Here is a 25,863-nt window from a genome sequence, read left to right as displayed (position 1 = left end):
AAACAAGAACAAAGAGAGAATACGGCAGACAGTGTGGGAGGGTCGTCACAATTCTATCTTAGTGGGGTGCTGTGCTGTGGTAACTTTAGTTCCAGGCTGTATTATATTCTATCTTAGTGAGGTGCTGTGGTAACTTTAGTTCCAGGCTGTATTCTATTCTATATTAGTGAGGTGCTGTGCTGTGGTAACTTTAGTTCCAGACTGTATTCTATTCTATCTTAGTGAGGTGCTGTGGTAACTTTAGTTCCAGACTGTATTATATTCTATCTTAGTGAGGTGTGTGGGAGCATGATGTACATATAGGGTGAAACATAATACTGTACCACAAGAGAAAGATTCTGGTAAAATGCATTGTCTATTGTATAGGACAGGAAACGAAAGTAAGGCCATGAGAGCATAGGACAGCTGGACATACCAAGGTCAGAGGGACATACAAAGGAGGGGGTCAGCCAAATGACCAACTGATGGACTATAGACATAGGGCATATATTTTTAGGACATGAAGAGAAGAGACACATAGTCTACTAGTCCTAATAAGGACAAGCTGAACTTAAGGGGCCCATAGGATAAGATGGGCATGTATTATTTTTGGGACATGAAGAGGTCCTGTCACCATTATAACTTGACTGAAAGCAGATATGAGCGTTGTTGGGCGTGAACAAGCAGGAAGCACAGATTGAAAGATAATGGTGGCAGATGGACTGAGGGAAGTAACTTCATTTGCATGTGGGATGGACTCATATGTTGTATGTGTATAAATCAGAGCCAGAGCTCTGGAAAAGTGTGTGTTCCGCGGACCATCTAGGCTTCTGATATGTTTGTATTAAAAGCCTATATTGAATTCACAAGTTCTTGTAAGTGTTATATTTTGTAACGATCCTCCACGACAGGTGCTGTGGTGGTAACTTTAGTTCCAGACTGTATTCAATTCTATCTTACTGAGGTGCTGTGGTAACTTTAGTTCCAGACTGTATTCAATTCTATCTTATTGAGGTGCTGTGGTAACTTTAGTTCCAGACTGTATTCAATTCTCTTACTGAGGTGTTGTGGTAACTTTAGTTCCAGACTGTATTCTATTCTACTGAGGTGCTGTGGTAACTTTAGTTCCAGACTGTATTCTATTCTACTGAGGTGCTGTGGTAACTTTAGTTCCAGAATGTATTCAATTCTATCTTATTGAGGTGCTGTGGTAACTTTAGTTCCAGACTGTATTCAATTCTATCTTACTGAGGTGTTGTGGTAACTTTAGTTCCAGACTGTATTCTATTCTACTGAGGTGTTGTGGTAACTTTAGTTCCAGACTGTATTCTATTCTACTGAGGTGTTGTGGTAACTTTAGTTCCAGACTGTATTCTATTCTACTGAGGTGTTGTGGTAACTTTAGTTCCAGACTGTATTCTATTCTACTGAGGTGCTGTGGTAACTTTAGTTCCAGACTGTATTCTATTCTACTGAGGTGTTGTGGTAACTTTAGTTCGAGACTGTATTCTATTCTACTGAGGTGTTGTGGTAACTTTAGTTCCAGACTGTATTCTATTCTACTGAGGTGCTGTGGTAACTTTAGTTCCAGACTGTATTCTATTCTACTGAGGTGCTGTGGTAACTTTAGTTCCAGACTGTATTCAATTCTATCTTACTGAGGTGTTGTGGTAACTTTAGTTCCAGACTGTATTCTATTCTACTGAGGTGCTGTGGTAACTTTAGTTCCAGACTGTATTCAATTCTATCTTACTGAGGTGCTGTGGTAACTTTAGTTCCAGACTGTATTCTATTCTACTGAGGTGCTGTGGTAACTTTAGTTCCAGACTGTATTCTATTCTATCTTACTGAGGTGCTGTGGTAACTTTAGTTCCAGACTGTATTCTATTCTACTGAGGTGTTGTGGTAACTTTAGTTCCAGACTGTATTCTATTCTACTGAGGTGTTGTGGTAACTTTAGTTCCAGACTGTATTCTATTCTACTGAGGTGCTGTGGTAACTTTAGTTCCAGACTGTATTCTATTCTACTAAGGTGCTGTGGTAACTTTAGTTCCAGACTGTATTCAATTCTATCTTACTGAGGTGTTGTGGTAACTTTAGTTCCAGACTGTATTCTATTCTACTGAGGTGTTGTGGTAACTTTAGTTCCAGACTGTATTCTATTCTACTGAGGTGCTGTGGTAACTTTAGTTCCAGACTGTATTCTATTCTACTGAGGTGCTGTGGTAACTTTAGTTCCAGACTGTATTCAATTCTATCTTACTGAGGTGTTGTGGTAACTTTAGTTCCAGACTGTATTCTATTCTACTGAGGTGCTGTGGTAACTTTAGTTCCAGACTGTATTCAATTCTATCTTACTGAGGTGCTGTGGTAACTTTAGTTCCAGACTGTATTCTATTTTACTGAGGTGTTGTGGTAACTTTAGTTCCAGACTGTATTCTATTCTACTGAGGTGCTGTGGTAACTTTAGTTCCAGACTGTATTCAATTCTATCTTACTGAGGTGCTGTGGTAACTTTAGTTCCAGACTGTATTCTATTCTACTGAGGTGCTGTGGTAACTTTAGTTCCAGACTGTATTCTATTCTATCTTACTGAGGTGCTGTGGTAACTTTAGTTCCAGACTGTATTCTATTCTACTGAGGTGTTGTGGTAACTTTAGTTCCAGACTGTATTCTATTCTACTGAGGTGTTGTGGTAACTTTAGTTCCAGATTGTATTCTATTCTACTGAGGTGCTGTGGTAACTTTAGTTCCAGACTGTATTCTATTCTACTGAGGTGCTGTGGTAACTTTAGTTCCAGACTGTATTCAATTCTATCTTACTGAGGTGTTGTGGTAACTTTAGTTCCAGACTGTATTCTATTCTACTGAGGTGTTGTGGTAACTTTAGTTCCAGACCGTATTCTATTCTACTGAGGTGCTGTGGTAACTTTAGTTCCAGACTGTATTCTATTCTACCGAGGTGCTGTGGTAACTTTAGTTCCAGACTGTATTCAATTCTATCTTACTGAGGTGTTGTGGTAACTTTAGTTCCAGACTGTATTCTATTCTACTGAGGTGCTGTGGTAACTTTAGTTCCAGACTGTATTCAATTCTATCTTACTGAGGTGCTGTGGTAACTTTAGTTCCAGACTGTATTCTATTCTACTGAGGTGCTGTGGTAACTTTAGTTCCAGACTGTATTCTATTCTATCTTACTGAGGTGCTGTGGTAACTTTAGTTCCAGACTGTATTCTATTCTACTGAGGTGTTGTGGTAACTTTAGTTCCAGACTGTATTCTATTCTACTGAGGTGCTGTGGTAACTTTAGTTCCAGACTGTATTCTATTCTACTGAGGTGTTGTGGTAACTTTAGTTCCAGACTGTATTCTATTCTACTGAGGTGCTGTGGTAACTTTAGTTCCAGACTGTATTCTATTCTATCTTACTGAGGTGCTGTGGTAACTTTAGTTCCAGACTGTATTCTATTCTATCTTAGTGAGGTGCTGTGGTAACTTTAGTTCCAGACTGTATTCTATTCTATCTTAGTGAGGTGTTGTGGTAACTTTAGTTCCAGACTATATTCTATTCTATCTTAGTGAGGTGCTGTGGTAACTTTAGTTCCAGACTGTATTCTATTCTATCTTAGTGAGGTGCTGTGGTAACTTTAGTTCCAGACTGTATTGTATTATATCTTAGTGAGGTGCTGTGGTAACTTTAGTTCCAGACTATATTCTATTCTATCTTAGTGAGGTGCTGTGGTAACTTTAGTTCCAGACTGTATTCTATTATATCTTAGTGAGGTGATGTGGTTTCAAGTTTAAACTTTTAGGCTGTAAGCAGTGCTGAAGGGGAGAGGATCCAAATCTCCGGCCCAATTAAACACAAACAAATCAAGTAAATTAGGCAGCAGAGAGCTGAGGTAAGGATTTACTCTAAACCGTAAAAGCCCTTAGAGGGAGGGAGGGAGGGAGGGAGGGAGGGAGGGGGGGAGGGAGGGAGGGAGGGAGGGAGGGAGGGAGGGAGGGAGGGAGGGAGGGAGGGAGGGAGGGAGGGAGGGAGGGAGGGAGTACCCCATACAGGGCATGGTGGTCAGTGGAGGTGAAAAAAATACCCTGCATTAATGAATTCCCCTTGCTAATTCTTCCTCCCTCTCGTCTTCTCATTAATTCACTCTCTCTCCTCACGTCCCTTTCTTCCCTTCTCTGCTGATCACTCTGCTAGATGTGTTTAATCCCTCTCCAGCTGATTCTTAATTAAACAACCTCCAGCGACACATGGGCTCTGCTGTGGGGTGGCATCTCATCCCGGGCTAAAGGGATATAGGGACAGGGGTGGGAAAGGGATGCACAGATTGATATGTCTGAGAGGGTTATGTCTGTTACTCAACCCCTGTTCCTGTTGCTGATGAAAGAGAGAGAGAGAAAACCTGTCACTCCTGACAGTAACCCTTATCTGCACTTCTAATTAATCATTGTCAAACCCTCCCCCTACTGTGCTTCTCATTGTCCTGTCTCAACAATAGAGATTTGGATGTCCCCATTAGGACAGGTTTAGTCCTTCACAGAGCTGTGACAGGGAAATCTCTCTTTCTCTCTGTCTCTCTCTCGCTGTGTGTGATTGACAGATTTAATTAAAAGCAAGTGAGTGATGGAGCTGGCAACCGGAAGGGAGGGAGGGATGGGGGGGTAAGAAACAATACATAAACAATATGAATATCAAATATGAAAACAATACATAACCTAGTTTCCTCAGTCACATCATAAGATTATAAATGGCTGTTCTGTCTGGGGCTGGGAACATACATACACACACACGGAACAAAAGCCCACAGGGCGTTTTTTATTTCATTTTTTATTTCACCTTAATTTAACCAGGTAGGTCAGTTGAGAACAAGTTCTCATTTACAACTGCAACCTGGCCAAGATAAAGCAAAGCAGTGCGATACAAACAACAACACAGAGTTACACATGGAATAAACAAATGTACAGTAAATAACACAATAGAAAAAGTCTATATACAGTGTGTGCAAATGGCGTGAGGAGGTAAGGCAATAAATAGGCCATAGTAGCGAAGTAATTACAATTTAGCAAATTAACACTGGAGTGATAGATGTGCAGACGATAATGTGCAAGTAGAAATACTGGTGTGCAAAAGAGAAATAAAGTAAATAAAAACAATATGGGGATGAGGTAGGTAGATTGGGTGGGCTATTTACAGATGGGCTGTGTACAGTTGCAGCATTCGGTAAGCTGCTCAGATAGCTGATGCTTACAGTTAGTGAGGGAGATATAAGTCTCAACTTCATTTTTGCAATTTGTTCCAGTCATTGGCAGCAGAGAACTGGAAGGAAAGGCAGCCAAAGTAGGTGTTGGCTTTGGGGATGACCAGTGAGATATACTTGCTGGAGCGCGTGCTACGGGTGGGTGTTGTTATGGTGATCAGTGAACTGAGATAAGGCGGAGCTTTACCTAGTAAAGACTTATAGATGACCTGGAGCCAGTGAGTCTGGCGACGAATATGTAGCGAGGGCCAGCTGACGAGAGCATACAGGTCGCAGTGGTGGGTGGTATATGGGGCTTTGGTGTCAAAACGGATGGCACTGTGATAGACTGCATCCAGTTTGCTGAGTAGAGTGTTGGAGACTATTTTGTAAATGACATCGCCGAAAGTCAAGGATCGGTAGGACAGCCAGTTTTACGAAGGTATGTTTGGCAGCGTGAGTGAAGGAGGCTTTGCTGCGAAATATGAAGCCGATCTAGATTTGATTTTGTTTAATATGAGTCTGGAAGGAGAGTTTACAGTCTAGCCAGACAACTAGGTATTTGTAGTTGTCCACATATCCTAAGTCAGAACCGTCCAGTAGTGATCGGTTGAAAAGCATGCATTTAGTTTTACTAGCGTTTAAGAGCAGTTGGAAGGAGTGTTGTATGGCATTGAAGCTCATTTTGAGGTTTGTTAACACAATGTCCAAAGAAGGACCAGATGAATACAGAATGGTGTTGTCTGCGTAGAGGTGGATCAGGGAATCACACGCAGCAAGAGCGACATCGTTGATATATACAGAGAAAAGAGTCGGCCGGAGAATTGAACCCCGTGGTTCCCCCATAGAGACTGCCAGAGGTCCGGACAACAGGCCCTCCGATTTGACACACTGAACTCTGTCTGAGAAGTAGTTGGTGAACCAGGCGAGGCAGTCATTTGAGAAACCAAGGCTGTTGAGTCTGTCGATAAGAATACGGTGATTGACATAGTCGAAAGCCTTGGCCAGGTCAATGAAGATGGCTGCACAGTACTGTCTTTTATCGATGGTGGTTATGATATGGTTAAGTACCTTGAGAGTGGCTGAGGTGCACCGTGACCAGCTCGGAAACCGGATTCCACAGTGGACAAGGTACGGTGGGATTCGAAATGGTCAGTGATCTGTTTGTTAACTGGGCTTTCGAAGATTTTAGAAAGGCAGGGCATGATGGATATAAGTCTATAACAGTTTGGGTCTAGAGTGTCACCCGCTTTGAATAGGGGGATGACCGCGGCAGCTTTCCCATCTTTAGGGATCTCGGACGATATGAAAGAGAGGTTGAACAGACTGGTAATAGGGGTTGCAACAATGGTGGCGGATAAGTTTAGAAAGAGAGGGTCCAGATTGTCTCACCCTACTGATTTTTACGGGTCCAGGTTTTGCTGCTCCTTTAGAACATCTGCTATCTGAATTTGGGTGAAGGAGAAGCTGGGGAGGCTTGGGCAAGTGGCTGCGGGGGGTGCAAAGCTGTTGGCCGGGGCAGCCAGGAGGAAAGCATGGCCAGCCGTAGAGAAATGCTTATTGAAATTCATGATTATCGGTGGTGACATGGGCGTGGCTGTGTAGAGAATGAAGCTTGCTTTATTTATATATAAAGTGTCCCTGAAGAGTGACAGTGACAAACGCGTCATACAGTATATTACTCTCCTACTCTAACATTGGCTCATTGGCTTTGTCTTCTCCCATGTTAACAGACAGACTGGCAGGCTTACACAAGGTTCCTAGCACTTAAGTAATAGCCTGTTGACACAGAGGTGTAATATACAGCGCCTTCAGAAAGTATTCATACCTCTTGACTTATTCCATATTTTGTTGTTGCAGCCTGAATTGTAAATGGATTAAATATATTTTTGGTTTTATCCATCTACACACAATACCACATAATGACAAAGTGAAAACATGTCTTTAGAAATGTTTGCTAATTTATTGAAAATTAAATAGAAAAATATTTAATTTACATAAAGTTTTCACACCCATGAGTCAATGTTAAAATCACCTTTGGCAGTGACTACAGGTGTGAATCTTTTTTGCTAAGTCTCTAAGAGCTTTGCACACCGGATTGTACAGTATTCGCACATGATGATTTTAAACAATCCTTCAAGCTCTGTCAAGATGGTTGTTGACCATTTTTGCCATAGATTTTCAAGCCGATTTAAGTCAAAACTGTAACTAGGCCACTCAGGGATGTTAAATGTCATCTTGGTAAGCAACTCCAGTGTATATTTAACCTCGTATTTTAGGTTATTGTCTTCCAGTGTCTGGTGGAAAGCAGACTGAATCAGGCTTTCCTCTAGGATTTCCAGTTTCTTTGCACTATTACTTAAGTGCATTGTTGAAAACGGGATGTATTCTGTACAGGTTACCTTCTTTTCATTCTGTAAATTAGGTTAGTATTGTGGAGTAACTACAATGTTGTTAATCCATCCTCAGTTTTCTTCTATCACAACCATTCAACTCTGTAACTGTTTTAAAGTCACCATTGGCCTCAGGGTGAAATCCCTGAGTGGTTTCCTTCCTCTCTGGCAACTGAGTTAGGAAGGACGCCTGTATCTTTGTAGTGACTGGGAGTATTGATACACCATACAAAGTGTAATTAATAACTTCACAATACTCAAAGGAATATTCCATGTGTGCTTTTTTACCAATAGGTGCCCTTCTTTGCGAGGCATTGGAAAACCTCCCTGATCTTTGTGGTTGAATCCGTGTTTATAATTCACTGCTTGACTGAGGGACCTTACAGATCATTTTATGTGTGGGGTACAGCGATGAGGTAGTCATTCAAAAATCATGTTAAACATTATTATTGCACACAGAGTGAGTCCATGCAACTTATTATGTGACTTGTTAAGCACATTTTTACTCCTGAACTTATTTATGTTTGCCATAACAATGGGGTTGAATATTTATTGACTTGAGATATTTAAGCTTTAAATTCATTTGTAAAAAAAAATATCTAAAAACATAGGCCAGTGACACAAAATCTCAATCTCAAAATCTCAACGGTCAATCAATGTACAGTGCCTTGCGAAAGTATTCGGCCCCCTTGAACATTGCGACCTTCTGCCACATTTCAGGCTTCAAACATAAAGATATAAAACTGTATTTTTTGTGAAGAATCAACAACAAGTGGGACACAATCATGAAGTGGAACGACATTTATTGGATATTTCAAACTTTTTTAACAAATCAAAAACTGAAAAATTGGGCGTGCAAAATTATTCAGCCCCCTTAAGTTAATACTTTGTAGCGCCACCTTTTGCTGCGATTACAGCTGTAAGTCGCTTGGGGTATGTCTCTATCAGTTTTGCACATCGAGAGACTGACATTTTTTCCCATTCCTCCTTGCAAAACAGCTCGAGCTCAGTGAGGTTGGATGGAGAGCATTTGTGAACAGCAGTTTTCAGTTCTTTCCACAGATTCTCGATTGGATTCAGGTCTGGACTTTGACTTGGCCATTCTAACACCTGGTTATGTTTATTTTTGAACCATTCCATTGTAGATTTTGCTTTATGTTTTGGATCATTGTCTTGTTGGAAGACAAATCTCCGTCCCAGTCTCAGGTCTTTTGCAGACTCCATCAGGTTTTCTTCCAGAATGGTCCTGTATTTGGCTCCATCCATCTTCCCATCAATTTTAACCATCTTCCCTGTCCCTGCTGAAGAAAAGCAGGCCCAAACCATGATGCTGCCACCACCATGTTTGACAGTGGGTATGGTGTGTTCAGGGTGATGAGCTGTGTTGCTTTTACGCCAAACATAACATTTTGCATTGTTGCCAAAAAGTTCAATTTTGGTTTCATCTGACCAGAGCATCTTCTTCCACATGTTTGGTGTGTCTCCCAGGTGGCTTGTGGCAAACTTTAAACAACACTTTTTATGGATATCTTTAAGAAATGGCTTTCTTCTTGCCACTCTTCCATAAAGGCCAGATTTGTGCAATATACGACTGATTGTTGTCCTATGGACAGAGTCTCCCACCTCAGCTGTAGATCTCTGCAGTTCATCCAGAGTGATCATGGGCCTCTTGGCTGCATCTCTGATCAGTCATCTCCTTGTATGATCTGAAAGTTTAGAGGGACGGCCAGGTCTTGGTAGATTTGCAGTGGTCTGATACTCCTTCCATTTCAATATTATCACTTGCACAGTGCTCCTTGGGATGTTTAAAGCTTGGGAAATCGTTTTGTATCCAAATCCGGCTTTAAACTTCTTCACAACAGTATCTCGGACCTGCCTGGTGTATTCCTTGTTCTTCATGATGCTCTCTGCGCTTTTAACGGACCTCTGAGACTATCACAGTGCAGGTGCATTTATACGGAGACTTGATTACACACAGGTGGATTGCATTTATCATCATTAGTCATTTAGGTCAACATTGGATCATTCAGAGATCCTCACTGAACTTCTGGAGAGAGTTTGCTGCACTGAAAGTAAAGGGGCTGAATAATTTTGCACGCCCAATTTTTCAGTTTTTGATTTGTTAAAAAAGTTTGAAATATCCAATAAATGTCGTTCCACTTCATGATTGTGTCCCACTTGTTGTTGATTCTTCACAAAAAAATACAGTTTTATATCTTTATGTTTGAAGCCTGAAATGTGGCAAAAGGTCGCAAAGTTCAAGGGGGCCGAATACTTTCGCAAGGCACTGTATATCTGTTGAATCAATTTTTACTGTATATCTATTGTGTTCAACTTTACAATATAAATAGCAACAAACAAAAGGGGAATGATACAGCTCTGCAAAGCCCTGGCAATAGACTACACCTCTTCCTCGACAACATTACCTCCTCGACACTGATTCTGAACATAGGGGCCCCACAAGGGTTCGTCCTTCATCCCCTCCTGTACTCCCCGTATACCCACAACTGTGTGGCCTTACAGAGTTCCAACTCCATCATCAATACAGGGAGGAGGTAGGTACTCTGATGGTGTGGTGACAGATAAACAACCATTCCCTCAACGTCAGAAAAACAAAGGACCCAATTGTGGACTTCAGAAGGAACCAGGCTGGGCCATCCTCATCAAATATCAAGATCCTTGGCGTACACATCTCTGGGAAGCTGAAATGGTCAAACCACACGGACACCGTGGTGAAGGCGGCAAGACAGCATCTCTCTACCTGTATCACCCTCCTCCTCTACATCCTCTCTTTATCTCTTATGAACCAAGCAAGTGAAGGACCCGCTGTAAATTAATAGAGGGCTTGCCTACACAGTCTCTAGAGCCTCTGGTGTGTTCAACTGTAAGAAAATGAATTTTCTGCTTCATGTAGTTAGTATAGTAACACTGGCAATGAGCATGTTCTTCTGAAATAGAAAGAAAATAAACAAGCAACTGGTGTGGCAGTCTGCTTCTTCTGATAGAATTAACACACACACACACACATACACACACACACACACACACGCACACACACACACACACACCCTTTCTGCCAGACTCAGCACTTTTCTAGGTCAATGTATAGGGAGAGGTCTCTTGTAAGGCTCCTTCACAAACAACATACAGTATGTCCCTCTCTGTTGCAGCAGAATGCCAAAAGGGAAAACTAAAACACTACACCGGTTATTGTCTAAGCCACGAGACAGGTCATCAATGGCCATATCCCCTGTGTCTGGCAGCCGTGTGTGTGTGCACATGCGTGGGACATTCAGATATCCAAATAGGTCTCTCCTGGTGCCCTGATCACAACACCATCTGTCTCCTCAGACACGGTAGGATTAGCGTTAGAGGGCATGAGGGCACGAGGGCAGACATGCATAATAACGGAGTGATCAGGGGACTCCTCTCACCCCCTGCCTCCCTGCTCCCAACCCTTAACTTAATCCCCAGGCATCAAGACCAGAATTAGAAACGAGACCACCAGCTGATTCTGTTTCAGACAGCTTGCAGTGTGGTAATCAATAGTCCCTACGCCTCAACTCCCTGTCCTCTACACGCTTTCCTCTGTCTCTCTTGCTCTTTCTTTCTCCATCACCCGCATCTCTCTCTCACTCTCCCTCGCTTCCTCTCTCTCACTCTCTGCCCCTCTCCCTCTAGCTATCAATATGTCAAATGCTGACCCTCATATCTGTCTCTGAGAGCTGCTTATTCAATCACTGATTCTGGACTGCTGCATCCATTAACATATAAATCCACAGCATGATGCTTGTCCACTTCACTCCAGTCCACTCCAGTAGAGATCTCATAAAAACAACATTCTGTCAACAGGTAATCACTTATTCAGTGCCAATCCCAAATGGCACCATATCCTCTACATAGTGCACTACTTTTGAGAAGTAGTGTGTGTGAGGCCCGGAGCCTGCTGGTTCTATTCTACCTGATAATTAATTACACACACTTGGTGTCCCAGGTCTAAAATCAGTCCCTGATTAGAGGGGGACAATTAAAAAATGCATTAGAACTGGCTTCTAGGTCCAGAGTTGAATTTGAGGGATATAAGGATTAGGGTGCCATTTGGTATGCAACCTCGGTCATCGTGGGCTTGGATGACAAACTACCAGTCATCCTGGGTTTGGAATCAATGTCATGTAGGAGATGATATCCAGGCTCCTTGCCCTTGCAGTGTCCAGGACTACATTAATACCCTATAACTATACTTACATAAAAACCAATACCATGTACATATGCTTTGAAATGTGCAAGACAAATTCTCTACTGAAAGCAAATCAAGGTCTATTCGATTGTGCAAGTGGTGTTCCAGAGGTGAATGTGCTTGATGCCCTGCAGTGTTGGGTAGAGAACTGCACCAACTACTGATGATGATGCTACATTAGGACCATGTTGGGAGGAGAACAGAGGAGGGTCAGGACCAGCTGGCGTAACAGGTGCTACCTGTCCTGCACCACCACATCTGCCAACATTACAGCCCCTATATCCTCTAGCTTACTGCCAAGGTGTATCCCCTCTACCTCTGCACTGAACACCAGGCACCATGGAAGGAGGGTGGGAAATGTGTGACAAGGTGTGACCCAATAACAAAAGTGGTTTAAATGTTGAGGGAGAGATAGAGAGAGAGGGTGGGGTGGCAAGGGAGAGAGTAGCCCTCCAGCAAAACATCCCGTGGCAACAAGCAGCCACACAGCTGTTGCTGTTTTACGCTGCTGAGCACACACAGACACACCTAGCTGCAGAGGCATCCATACTGATCACAGGGAATCTCCTTCACACAATCCCCAGTGCCCTTGTGAGCTCTGTGTGTGTGTGTGTGTGTGTGTGTGTGTGTGTGTGTGTGTGTGTGTGTGTGTGTGTGTGTGTGTGTGTGTGTGTGTGTGTGTGTGTGTGTGTGTGTGTGTGTGTGTGTGTGTGTGTGTGTGTGTGTAATATAAAGGGCCCACTGATTGGCAATGACAGGTTCACAACATCTCAAGTTTTCCACTCCAAACTTTTAATACCTCTCTGAAGCGCTGCACAGGTACACTCCAAAGCCCAGAGGTTTGATATCTCGAAACGAGTATTTTGTAAACTTTAATATCTCCTACAGCAGCTAGGGGACCAACCCCTCCCCTAGGGCTCGTTCCTTATCATCGAGGGGGGCTTTTTAAGGTCATGCTATAACTGAGGCTGTTATCATTAAGAGTCTAGTATAAAAAGTCAGTAGTACAGCTCCCAGCACAAGTTCATTTGCACTTAACAGACTACATTTATTACAATAGGGATTCTGTTTTTAATATGGTGGGAGAGGGAAAGGAAGGGATAGAAAAATAAGGTAAATAAATGCAGATAGAGGAGGGAGGGGGAGGAGTAAGATAGGGAGACAGAGGAGAGAGAACTGGAGAGAAAAACTATAAGAAATTGCTTCTTGTGGCCCTCTTTACCCCAAAGCTATTGGAAAGACTCGGAAAGTAGTGACTCGCGAGGGATGTTTTTGTTCGAGTTTGGTCCAATTGTCATCTCCATCTTAAAAGACATTTGCTGACGCTTTGACAGTGCTGCCAGAACGCATCATGCGTGTAAACTTTGACCTGGGGACTAGTTGCTGATCCAGTTGCCATGGTTACAGCTGCACACAGCAGAAAATTGACCGACCCAACAGTTTATATTTCTCCTCCGTTCTTTTCTGTCGCTGTCAACGACAGCATCAACTTCAACCATCATCCATCAGACTGGTAGGCAGGTCAGGTCAAGGCCCACTTGGAGTTCAATGGCTACAGAACAGTCATTAGAGATACTTGGCTAAGCTACAGAAATTAAAGACAGTTGAAGTCAGATGTTTAGCCAAAAACATCAAAACTCAGTTTGTCACAATTCCTGATATTTAATCCTAGGAATCACCACTTTATTTTTAGAATGTGGAATGTCAGAATAATTGTAGAGAGAATGATTTATTTCAGCTTTTACTTCTTTCATCACATTCCCAGTGGGTCAGAAGTTTACATACACTCAATTAGTATTTGGTAGCATTGCCTTTAAATTGTTTAACTTGGGTCAAACGTTTCAGGTAGCCTTCCACAAGCTTCCCACAATAAGTTGGGTGAATTTTCCTGGCTGATGTCTTGAGATGTTGCTTCAATATATCCACATAATTTTCGCTCCTCATGATGCCATCTATTTTGTGAAGTGCACCAGTCCCTCCTGCAGCAAAGCACCCCCACAACATGATGCTGCCCCCCTTGTGTTTCACAGTTAGGATGGTGTTCTTCGGCTTGCAAGCCTCCCCATTTTTCCTCCAAACATAACGATGGTTATTATGGCCAAAAAATTCTATTTTTGTTTCATCAGACCAGAGGACATTTCTCCAAAAAGTACGTTCTTCGTCCCCATGTGCAGTTGCAAACCGTAGTCTGGCTTTATTATGGCGGTTTTGGAGCAGTGGCTTCTTCCTTGCTGAGTAGCCTTTCAGGTTATGTCGATAAAGGACTCATTTTACTGTTGATATAGATACTTTTGTACCCATTTCCTCTGGCAACTTCACAAGGTCATTTGCTGTTGTTCTGGGATTGATTTGCACTTTTCGCACCAAAGTATGTTCATCTCTAGGAGACAGAACGTTCCATGGTGTTTATACTTGCAAACTATTATTTGTACAGATGAACGTGGTACCTTCAGGCGTTTGGAAATTGCTCCCAGGGATGAACCAGACTTGTGGAGGTCTACAAATTCTTTTCTGCAATCTTGGCTAATTTCTTTTGATTTTCCCATGATGTCAAGCAAAGAGGCACTGAGTTTGAAGGTAGGCCTTGAAATACATCAACAGGTACAGCTCCAATTGACTCAAATGATGTCAGTTAGCCTATCAGAAGATTCTAAAGCCGTTGTATAATTTTGGGAAATTTTCCAAGCTGTTTAAAGGCACAGTCAACTGAATGTATGTAAACTTCTGACCCACTGGAATTGTGATTATTTCACTTATAATTCAATGTGTCTGTCAACAATTGTTGGAAAAATGACTTGTGTCATGCACAAAGTAGATGTCCTAAACGACTTGCCAAAACTATAGTTTGTTAACAAGAAATTTGTGGAGTGGTTGAAAAACAAGCTTTAATGACTCCAGCCTGGGTGTGTGTAAACCTCCGACTGTACCTTTAATTGGAGGTGAGGCGAGGAATATACATAAGACCTTTTCATGCATGTCTGTGGCGATAGCGACGCGAGTGGCATCCGACAGACGTAATCAGACCAGGTGACAGTTCTGGGAGATGCTAAATGGACAGAGATCATATCACATCAGAGCTACTGACACTTAATGGACAGACATCACTGCAGTTGTTGTCTGTGGTGTATACACAGTGTACAAAATACTAGGAACACCTTCCTAATATTGAGTTTCAACCCCTTTAGTCCTCGAAACAGCCTCAATTTATCGGGGCATGGACTCTACAAGGTGTCGAAAGTGTTCCACAGGGATGTTGGCCCATGTTGACTCCAATGCTTCCCACAGGTGGCTGAATGTCCTTTAGGTGGTGGACCATGGATGTCCTTCAGGTGATGGACCATTCGTGATACACACAGGAAACTGTTGACCATGAAAAACCCCACAGCGTTGCAGTTCTTGACACACTCAAACTGGTGTGCCTGGCACCTACTACCATACCCCACTCAAAGGCACTTCAATATTTTGTTTTACCCATTCACTCTCTGAATAGCACACAGACACAATCCATGTCTCGATTGTCTCAAGGCTTAAATCCTTCTTTAACCTGTCTCCTCCCCTTCATCTACACTGATTGAAGTGGATTTAAGTGACATCAATAAGGGATCATAGCTTTCACCTGGATTCACCTGGTCAGTCTATTACGGAAAGAGCCGGTGTTCCTAATGTTTTGTACACTCGGTGTATCTCCTCTCAGATAGCATCCCACTGTGACTACACCACCACAGCCACTCTAAATAAACAGACAATACAACTCTCTCACCCTTCTGCAGTGTAGCTCAATAGTTCTCCTTCTAATCATATTGGCAATGATTCCAGCTCCATCAATCTCAGCAAATGATCCTTAACAAAAACCCATAAAGAATATGAATGATTTGGACCGATGTGGAATTTCAATTACTTAGTTCTTATGAATTTGGTTTGTTGGATAAATGTGACACTTGGCAGGCTCGTAATTAGAGACATAACAACGTGTGTGTTCAAAATGGCCCCCTATTTCTAATATGCCCTGGTCTAAAGTAGTGCACTATATATAGTCATATATTTACACTAATACGGTTATTCTCACTAGAAATAGGTGCTTAATTAGCTGCTTTTGAAGCATCACTCACATTAGATATGAGCTAATTGGACAGTTTGAAAAACTCAAATGAGAAAGAAAAAAGAGCGAGAAATAGAGAAAAAGAGAGAGCGAGAGAAAGGGAGAGAGAGAAAAAGAGAGAGCGAGAGAAAGGGAGAGAGAGAAAAAGAGAGAGCGAGAGAAAGGGAGAGAGAGAAAAAGAGAGAAAAAGAGGGAGAGAGTGGCAGGGAGAGGGAGGCTCACAGTCATTTGCACGTGTGCTTTCCTGACATTAAGTCCTGTTGAAAAGCACAGAGTGACAACAGAGTCTTCTCTAGCATCGTCCTATAGTTCACAAGTCTAAACACTTTGAGGCAGCTCTCTCCGAGTTCTGAGTTCCTCTGTTGCCACGGCAGCAGCTGGAGCCCCGCCAATCCAAGTTGGGACACAGCACACAGCTCAGCGTTCTCTCTGTATATCTGTCACAGACGCCAACTTTTCAAAGAGAGAGATAACCAACCGCTTTTAGAACAGTTGATTTGTCACAGACACACTGAATTTATTATCTGCTTCAACCACCATCCTGCTGAGACCTTTTAATCTACACTGCTCTCATCCTCGTGCACTAAACATTCAAATATCAATCTAAAGAGAAACATCCACTCTAGAAACTTGAAATCTGCTCTTTCCATCAGTTGTTTGACTGATGACAGGCGTCACAGAAACTAATACCTGAAGACCGTGAAAATCTGAATCACTAAGTGGCGCAGTGGCCTAAGGCACTGCATCTCAGTCCCTGGTTCATATCCAGGCTGTATCATATCCGGCCGTGATTGGGAGTCCCATAGCGTCGTCCGGGGTAGGCCGTCTTTGTAAATAAGAATTTATTTGAACTGATTTGCCTAGTTAAATAAAAGGTTCAAAAAAAGTGTATTACAGATTTGAAGTATGTCTTGTATTAAGTAAGCGCGTCTTAACCAGAATGTTTAAACACATTAAGGAATCTGAGCAGTAGTGTTGTGTAGTGTTGGGCCTGTTGGCACACAGCCATCTGTCTAACACAGTGGCGTTCAGGGACTCAGCAACACATTATTGGTTAGCTAGCTCCCACCTGGAGAAGCAAAGTGACAGATGAGGAGAGCTGAGAGGAGAGAACTCCCCACTTCCTGTTCCCATGGGCTCCTGCAGGTCGGGGGCGTCGAGGGATCGTGGAATGCTGTCGGCTCCATTCAGGGAGTGTGGCGGTGATGGGTGTTATGGCGATGGCAGGTGGACACGCTGCTGCTGTGACATGGTAGCGGGGAGCAGTCGTGGGCGATCAGCGTCAGAGACAAGGCACCGTGACGCCATGACGACAGGTCTAACTGACAACCACCTCCTGGAACGAAAGGCCTCCCAGTCACTGACTAGCTGAACTGCTGCCTGGCTGTCTTCCTGTCTGCTAAAAGCTCATACTCTAAAGGATACTTCTGAAAGTGAGCACACAAAGCTGTCAGATCTGCACCTCACTGTGCACCACACACACACACACACTCTCTCTCTATCGATCTCTCTCTGACACTCACATACACTTTGTTTCCATTTTTCAAACACACACACAGAAAGACTCACACACACACTCAGAGTGAGCGTCCCCGCCAGTCAGTGTTTTATTGCTGACTTTTACATTAAAGATCTGATTCAAGTTCTCTTCTGGACAGACAGAAATAACAGAACATCATGTGAGAGCACACACACACGCACACTCACACGCACACTCACACTCACACACACAAGCACACTCACACGCACACGCAGTCAGTGAAAGTGCCATCTACTAACAGACTGAGCTGCTTTAAGGGACTATAGAGAACCATGGTATTTAACTGGGAGGCTTGGACATTAATGTCTGTCAGGAACAACACAGCATTACTCCATCTCTCTCTCCTTCTCTTCCTCTTGTCCGCCTCACACTTCATGCATCCTACCAATCAGCTCAGCTCCCTATGAGAAAATAGATTTCTCTGCCAAACATCCCCACTGCCGCGACCCAGCCCCGACTGGGAACGATAAGAGGAAATCACTTTTAGATAAAAAGAGAAAGAAAAAAAGAAGAAAAAAAATAAAATATATATATATATATATATATGAGTGACTCACAGAAGTCCTATTCAAAAGGCAGTAGAGCTTTGCCAAGTCCTATTTCCAGCTGAACTGATGGACCTGCAGAGGCCACCAAAGGTCCTCAACTCTGGTGATTAAATGCAAATTCCAAACAACTTAAAATTCATGTTGAACACTCAAGCTGGCTGCAAAAAGCCACAGCTGCGGCTTTGCCAATAAATACATTGGACTGCAAGCTGAATGACGAACCTAATAAATACCTAACTAGTTGAGGTGCCAAGAATTGTGGCAATTAAACTGTGTGTGTGTGTGTGTGTGTGTGTGTGTGTGTGTGTGTGTGTGTGTGTGTGTGTGTGTGTGTGTGTGTGTGTGTGTGTGTGTGTGTGTGTGTGTGTGTGTGTGTGTGTGTGTGTGTGTGTGCATGCGTGCGTGCGTGTGCGTGTAAGTAATAGGGAATGCTTTGGTGAGTCATTCTATCTACCCGCCTGGCTGATTCATGGTGACACCGTTTCTTCCAGGGTGTGTTGACCCATCGGTTTGAGGTGAGGGTAGGGTGACCATGTCCCGGATTGTGCGGGACAGTCCCACATTTTGGCCCTTTGTCCTGCAACCAAACAATCATGTCCCGCATTTTATCAAAAAAAATCTAACCCACTAATTTACTACAAATGTAGATTTGTTCCATTTTTCAGTCAGGCATTTAAACTTGTCTCTTTTACAGTGGAGAGGAAGAGGCGAAGCAAGAAGTTTCACTGGCTGAAATCTGTCCAAAATAAGCTCAATGTGTTTCTATGGGCTTATCTTAGACCTAAGCTTTTCGCTTGCCCTCCCGCCTTTGGGACAATGACTTCCATTGTTAGGGTGCAGACATGAACATCTACTCATTAGATACACATCTCGGTTTGCAGTCACGTTGCTCTTTTGACAAAGTATATGTATATACACACATATATATATACATATATACATTTACATTTACATTTAAGTCATTTAGCAGACGCTCTTATCCAGAGCGACTTACAAATTGGTGAATTCACCATCTGACATCAGTGGAACAGCCACTTTACAATAGTGCATCTAAATCATTTAAGGGGGGGTGAGAAGGGTTGCTTTATCCTATCCTAAGTATTCCTTGAAGAGGTGGGGTTTCAGGTGTCTCCGGAAGGTGGTGATTGACTCCGCTGTCCTGGCGTCGTGAGGGAGTTTGTTCCACCATTGGGGGGCCAGAGCAGCGAACAGTTTTGACTGGGCTGAGCGGGAACTGTACTTCCTCAGTGGTAGGGAGGCGAGCAGGCCAGAGGTGGATGAACGCAGTGCCCTTGTTTGGGTGTAGGGCCTGATCAGAGTCTGGAGGTACTGCGGTGCCGTTCCCCTCACAGCTCCGTAGGCAAGCACCATGGTCTTGTAGCGGATGCGAGCTATATATGACGCTGATATATATAAGGATGTGGTACTGGTGATGTTAAACACTTCTCCAATCGTTGTTAACATCGGATATTCTGCGTAGCGCATGGCGATATGTAGGCCAATGTCATATCATCAACCAATCACATTTGTAAAATCCTTTTGGTCTAAATTCCAGCTGAAACTTGGAGAGGCCAGTTAAAAAGGCATGTTTCTGATGAAGAGCTACAAAAGTTAATAAATAGCTGATTGGAAATATATATAAGGTTATTAAACTGAAAAGATACAAGGTGATTTTGCCAAATTTGTGAGGCTCTTCATGCTCATTAGTTGCTAATTCAACATATTTGCTGCTACATCACTCAACCCTGTTATCAAAGTCTCACTTCCTAAAGTTTTCACATTCCCTGAGACCAGCCAGAAATTTTTCCTTTGCCATGTATTGTTTCTTGTTTCTGCATGACCAAATTTAGCATGAGCCAAAGGAGTAGCCTATAGGCCCGCTTCAATTAGCTTGTTCAGAGCAGCGGAAGCTTGTTCAGAGCAGCCCCCAAAAAAGATTCATGTAGGCTACACTGTCCCACAAAATCATGCCTTTGTCCCGCATTTGGGTACATTAAATGTAGTCACCCTTGGTGAGGGAAGAAGGCAGTCCATGCCTAAAGATGTCTGTCCATTAAAGCTGTCAAATAAAAAAGACAATAAAAAGTGACCTCTCTCTCTGTAGTCAAGCGAAGGGGTGTTAGAGCAAGACAGATTAAAGCCTTCATAGAGATGGAAGGAAGAGCACAGATCAGCAAAAGAAAATCCTCAAACTACTTTTAGTAAGAGAGAAGTCCTATTTCACATATCAGTGGCCTGAAAACATCAAACAAACAAAGAAGAAGGAACCAACTTCCATCACTCTTCTCTCTGTGTTTGTGATCCAATTTTCTCCTTCCCAACCTTTGTTCCCCAAAGAGAGCTTTGTGTGTGTTAAACCATTTTCTGTATGATTAAAAATCTGACCGATCCAAACCACTGCACACAGCACGGCCAGCACTTCCATAGCCCCTCGTCCTTAGTACAACCCTCAGCCTGGCGCCCACCTTCGCCAATAAGAACAAGAAGACCCTCCTATCCCCTCTTTTGACCTTAGTATAACCCCCAGCCTGGCGACCATCTTCTCCCATGATAATGTGTTCCCATGTGGTCTGCCATCCCAAGTTCAACCTCTACACCACCAATCATGGGGTGTTTCACACTGGCTGCATGTCAGTACTGAGAGAGTCGGAGACATAGGGGCCTACCAGATTAAACTACCGTCTCTACTACCCTAACTCCTCCGGGCCAAACACATACACAGAGAGAGACACACACACTAACAGGTGCTGCTATGCAGTGATCTGACAAGGAGTGTTTTTACCCCAGCAAATCTACTCAATCAGGTAGCACTCAGAGGGTGCACCAAGCAACTACAGGGAAAGCAAGCCCTGCTCCTATATTCCCTGTTCACCCATGGCTGCGTGGCAAGGCATGCCTCCAACTGAATCATCAAGAATGCAGACGACAACAGTAGTAGGCCTGATTACCAACAATGACGAGACAGCCTACGGGGAGGAGGTGAGGGCCCTGGAAGTGTGGTGCCAGGAAAATAACCTCTCACCCAACGTCATCTTGGACTTCAGGAAACAGCAGAGGGAGCACCTTCCCTATTCACATCGATGGGACTGCAGTGGAGAAGGTGGAAAGCTTCAAGTTCCTCTGCGTACGCATCACTGACAAACTGAAATGGTCCACCCAAACAGACATTGTGGTGAAGAAGGCACAACAGCACCTCTTCAAAGTCCGGAGGTTGAAGAAATTTGGCTTGGCACCTAAAACCCTCACAAACTTATACAGATGCACAATTGAGAGAATCCTGTTGGACTGTATCACCGCCTGGTATGGCAACTGTAACGCCCGCAACTGCAGGGCTCTCCAGAGGGTAGTGCGGTCTGCCCAATGCATCACCGGGGGCAAACTACCTGCCCTCCAGGACACCTACAGCACCTGATGTCACAGTAGTAGTAGTGTTAACCGGTGCTTGACCAGTCAGAGAAAGCCAACATCACCCACGACAGAGTACGGTTGATTGTCAACGGCAATGAATTACATTATCTTGGCTTTAATGTATTTCGTCTTTGAGTTGTCTCGCTGAAATTTTGTTACTCTTTCAAATGACTGCTTGACTTGTTGACTGCTGGATCCACACAACAGACATTGTGGGCTAGTTTAGGAATGCTGTGTTGCCCGCATAGCGCAAAATTTTACGTGCCGTCATTACATCATGTACCTTCATTATATAGGTATGAACGTCAGCTTTGACATCGGTTTTGCACATCGGGTGTTAAACTAGACATCAGCTGATACCGATGTTGGCATTTTTAGCTCATATCAGCCAATTCCGATATTTAATTTAAATTGTACCTTCATTTAACTAGGCAAGTCAGTTAAAGAACAAATTCTTATTTTCAATGACGGCCTAGGAACAGTGGGTTAACTGCCTGTTCAGGGGCAGAATGACAGATTTGTACCTTGTCAGCTCTGGGATTTGAACGTGCAACCTTTCGGTTACTAGTCCAATACTCTAACCACTAGGTTACCCTGCCATATGTTCACTGATATATCGTGCATCCCTAATCTCAAGGCCATCAGACTGTTAAATAGCCATCACTAGCACATTAGAAGCTGCTGCCCTATATACATAGACTTGAAATCACTGGCCACTTTAATAATGTTACATATTTTCCATTAGTCAACTCATATGGATATACTGTATTCTATACTATTCTACTGTATCTTAGTCTATGCCACTCTGACATTGCTCGTCCAAATATTTCTATAGTCTTAATTCCATTCCTTTACTTTAGGTTGTGTGTTGTTAGATATTACTTGTTAGATATAATTGCACTGTTGGAGCTAGAAACACAAGCATTTTGCTACACCCGCAATAACATCTGCTAAACACGTGTATGTCACAATACAATTTGATTTGCTCAGGCTCAACCAGATATTGGAAAAGCAAGAAGAAAAGCCTGGAGCAACAGACCCGTGTGTGTTAGCGCAATCAGACACAGACTGCCTCAGCAGTAAGGTATACATCTACTATAAACAGATCACTGCGGCAGGCAGCTTCACCTACTGTACAGCTACAGCCCACAGAGAATAGTGGGGTTCAGTTTGCAATGTTGTTGGGTGAGGTTATGTGATCAAGTCTATGCTCCAACCCTTCTTCTCTGAGGCTGTTTTTATTGACAGTTTTGGTGCCAGGATGTTGCTTTGGAAGCCACCTGGGAAGAAATCTAGGGAAAACACTGCTATAGAGGGAGTGAGAATGCGTTCACCCAGTTACATGTAGTATACTATAACAGTAACTAGTAAAGGTTCTGCTTGGCTTGTCTGTAGGAGAGTATTTATAACATACAACTCCCACAGGGTCTGGGTTTCAAATCCACTATTTTAGTATAAAGACACACTATTACATGGTCTTAATACTATGTCATGTAAAGTGAATCTACACATGGCCACACCCCTGCCTTGCTATTAAACACTGTCACTGCTAATACTCAGGTTTAGCTGAGCTGGAATGGCACCAAAGGGGATTTTTCCTTTCAATACATTCTTTCTTGGGAACTAAAATTACTGTGTATTCCACAATGAAAACAATACAGATAGTTCACACACAAAAAAACACTGCTGTAAGCCTCCCAGAGCTGTCTCCCGCAGGATTAAAAACACACATTGAGAATGTATTAGGTATCATGACAGTGAAGCTGAAAAAAAGCATTGTTGTACCATGGTATGTGCCCTGAATGAAAAAAACAAATGTGTTTACAGGAAATGAACACTCACAATATTGAGTGCAAACATTAAAACTTGATATTAGAATGAAAGCTGTGTATATGTGTATGACAGAGCTAAATAATAGAGTTTGCTTCCATCAATCAAATCACAGCCCATAAAGGAACGTGGGGTTTATGTATTTTTATCAGCAGGTTCGGGCTTGATGACTGTTATTAGAATTGACCATTAACAGAAACATTCTCAGCTCTTTGATGTAGCTTAATCCCAAACAACCGATAACAGCATTTATATCCCAACAGCATTTATATTCCAATTTAATTGATTGGTCCGAATACCTTCATTATTATGACAAAAACATGTTCTATTTTGTACTTTCTTTTTCTATCCTGCATGTCAGAATAACTTGAGACGGAAACCATTCCAACCTGAGAAATGATAAATATGAGGTTTACTGCCTGGTATGCCATCACTTTCCTACACTTCTTCACTGCACGTGCCACCGGTAAAAAATATATATTTTTACACTTGACACTGCAACCTGTGACGAACAGACAACAGCTTATTCAACATTGCTAATATTCGCATAGCCTCAAAAGACACTACGTAGCATATTTCGACAAGTCACAGACTTGAAATGATTGAAAACAGTTATTCTTGGATATTCTAGTAGGTTATTTCCAAAAACTAAAACAATGCTACTTTCTTGGAAGTTCTGTTCAGAAATAAGACGCGACCGTCCGACCAAATTATGAGAACAGCTATGTTCACCTTTCACAACATTTAAAAGGATAAAAACAAATTCGATTAATAGCACTCGAAATTTCCCGTTATTTGGCGACATGTTTATTAGCGTAGAATAATGTGCCCAGTGGCCACAAATGACACGGACAGCCCAGCCAACTGTCCTTTCCCAGGTGCGCAGCAGCGCAATGCTTGACTCCCAAGAAACAAAAACGTTGTTTTCTTTACCTGTTGGCCCTTGGTCCATAGTATCAGCGTAGAGCCCGACGACCAGCATCAGTAGAAACACTCCGGTATACATTTTAACGTTTTAGTCCAGCTCGCGTTATCAGAAATCCTTGTAATGAGTGACTCCGGCGGGACTGTAACAAAGTTGTCTGCTCGATCCCATTGATGGCTGATTTCCTTCCTGAAGCGAGTGCCCCCTCCATGCGAAACACACTGGCAATTTGAGCTGCAATAGCTGACGTAGGGGGCAAAGAATTCAAAAAGAACCCTTACTTCACTTTGCGCCACCAATCAAGTGGTCAAATACAGGTCTATAGCGCAGCCATGTGGTTGCTTTGTATTACAGCGACACCATCATATCCAAACACTTGTTTTTCTCTACAAACAAATTAAACACAACTTTTGTGTGAGTGGAGAATCTTATCATAATAATTACCATTTTACATTGAAGCATAACAAAACCATCCAGATGTGTCATGCCTAATTCGTATGCATATATGCAAATTACAATACCTAAGGTATACCTCAACAGAAACAGCTGCAGGTACGGTAGTGCTTTCATGTGTTTTTCTGAGGAGCAGAGTGTGGGAGGGAGGCTACTCCAGATGCCTGTGGTGGGTGGAAGGGAACAGCAGGAGGAATGTGAGGAGAAGAGGAAGGTTTGGAGACTTCTCCGTGGTCACTACCCACTGGGCACACACTGGTTGAATCAACATTGCTTTCACATAACTTCAATGAAATGTAGTTGACGTCTGTGCCCAGTGGGTAATACCATCACAGCACAACAGGTCAGCAGGAGTCTCACTCTGCCTCAGTTTATCGCCCCCCAATGCAATTAAGCGTCGTTCCATTAATGTTTTTTTGTTTCACGACGTCAATTTTCCAATCAGCTCCAGTTGCCTGAGAAAGTTAGTCGATAAAACAAAGGATGGAATCAGGTCATGGTGTGTTTCACACTGTGGAGAAGAAAAAACATGCCGTGTCGTTGTGAACAGTAATCACATTAGATGAATGCCTATTACGACCGTAAAGATTGGATTTATACCGCTGCGTGTTGCCAGGAACGATGTCAGAGGCTGTGTGTGTGTGTGTGTGTGTGCGTGCGTGCGCGTGGGTGTGCGTGCGTGCGTGTGTGTGTCTGTGTGTGCGTGTGTGTGTGAGTGCGTGCGTGTGTGTGTGTCATAACAGCTCCAGATCAAGGTTGTTTGGACTAGGAAACCAATTACATTCAATGTGACACTAAAACACAGGATTCAATATAAGACCCTGTATTGAAAATGCAACATGTAGCATTCTGGCATATAATGTTTCAGGAAAGGCGCATCTGGCATCTGAAATCTAACACTGACATCTGTCGAAATGGACCAAACAAGCTTCTGGCAAACCACCAACAACATTCTGCCTTGTGTCTGCTACTGCATGTTTGAGAAAAAACAGCCAGGAGCAAAAAGCTGAGTCTGTCAGTGGAAAAGTACAGTCAATATAAGGATATTCAGCAACTCTTGGAGGACTATGAAAGTGGACGTCAAATATGCTTTCTTTATTGTTCAACGCATTTCGGCATCTAGCTTTCATCAGGGTTTTTGGAGGAGAGTACAGTAACATACAGTCCAGGGAAGAGAGGCAGAAGATTGAGGGCGAGGAGGGGCGAGGT

The 25,863-nt window shown here is 42.9% G+C and overlaps 1 protein-coding gene across 3 annotated transcripts in view; it reads right to left on the bottom strand.

Annotated features, from left to right (window-relative positions):
* LOC135549808 (receptor-type tyrosine-protein phosphatase U-like) overlaps window positions 1-24,379 on the bottom strand; it is a 291,896-nt gene extending 267,517 nt beyond the window's left edge. For all 3 annotated transcript variants that reach the window (XM_064980123.1, XM_064980124.1, XM_064980125.1), the window contains exon 1: window positions 24,210-24,379. In XM_064980123.1, coding sequence (XP_064836195.1) covers window positions 24,210-24,282 — 73 coding nt within the window. In that variant the 5' untranslated portion in view covers window positions 24,283-24,379. The remainder of the gene's footprint in view (window positions 1-24,209) is intronic.
* Window positions 24,380-25,863: the final 1,484 nt, after the last annotated feature.

The sequence above is a fragment of the Oncorhynchus masou genome, chromosome 12, assembly GCF_036934945.1.
Source record: "Oncorhynchus masou masou isolate Uvic2021 chromosome 12, UVic_Omas_1.1, whole genome shotgun sequence".
Lineage (NCBI taxonomy): Eukaryota > Metazoa > Chordata > Actinopteri > Salmoniformes > Salmonidae > Oncorhynchus > Oncorhynchus masou.
This window is presented reverse-complemented; position numbering and strand designations above follow the sequence as displayed.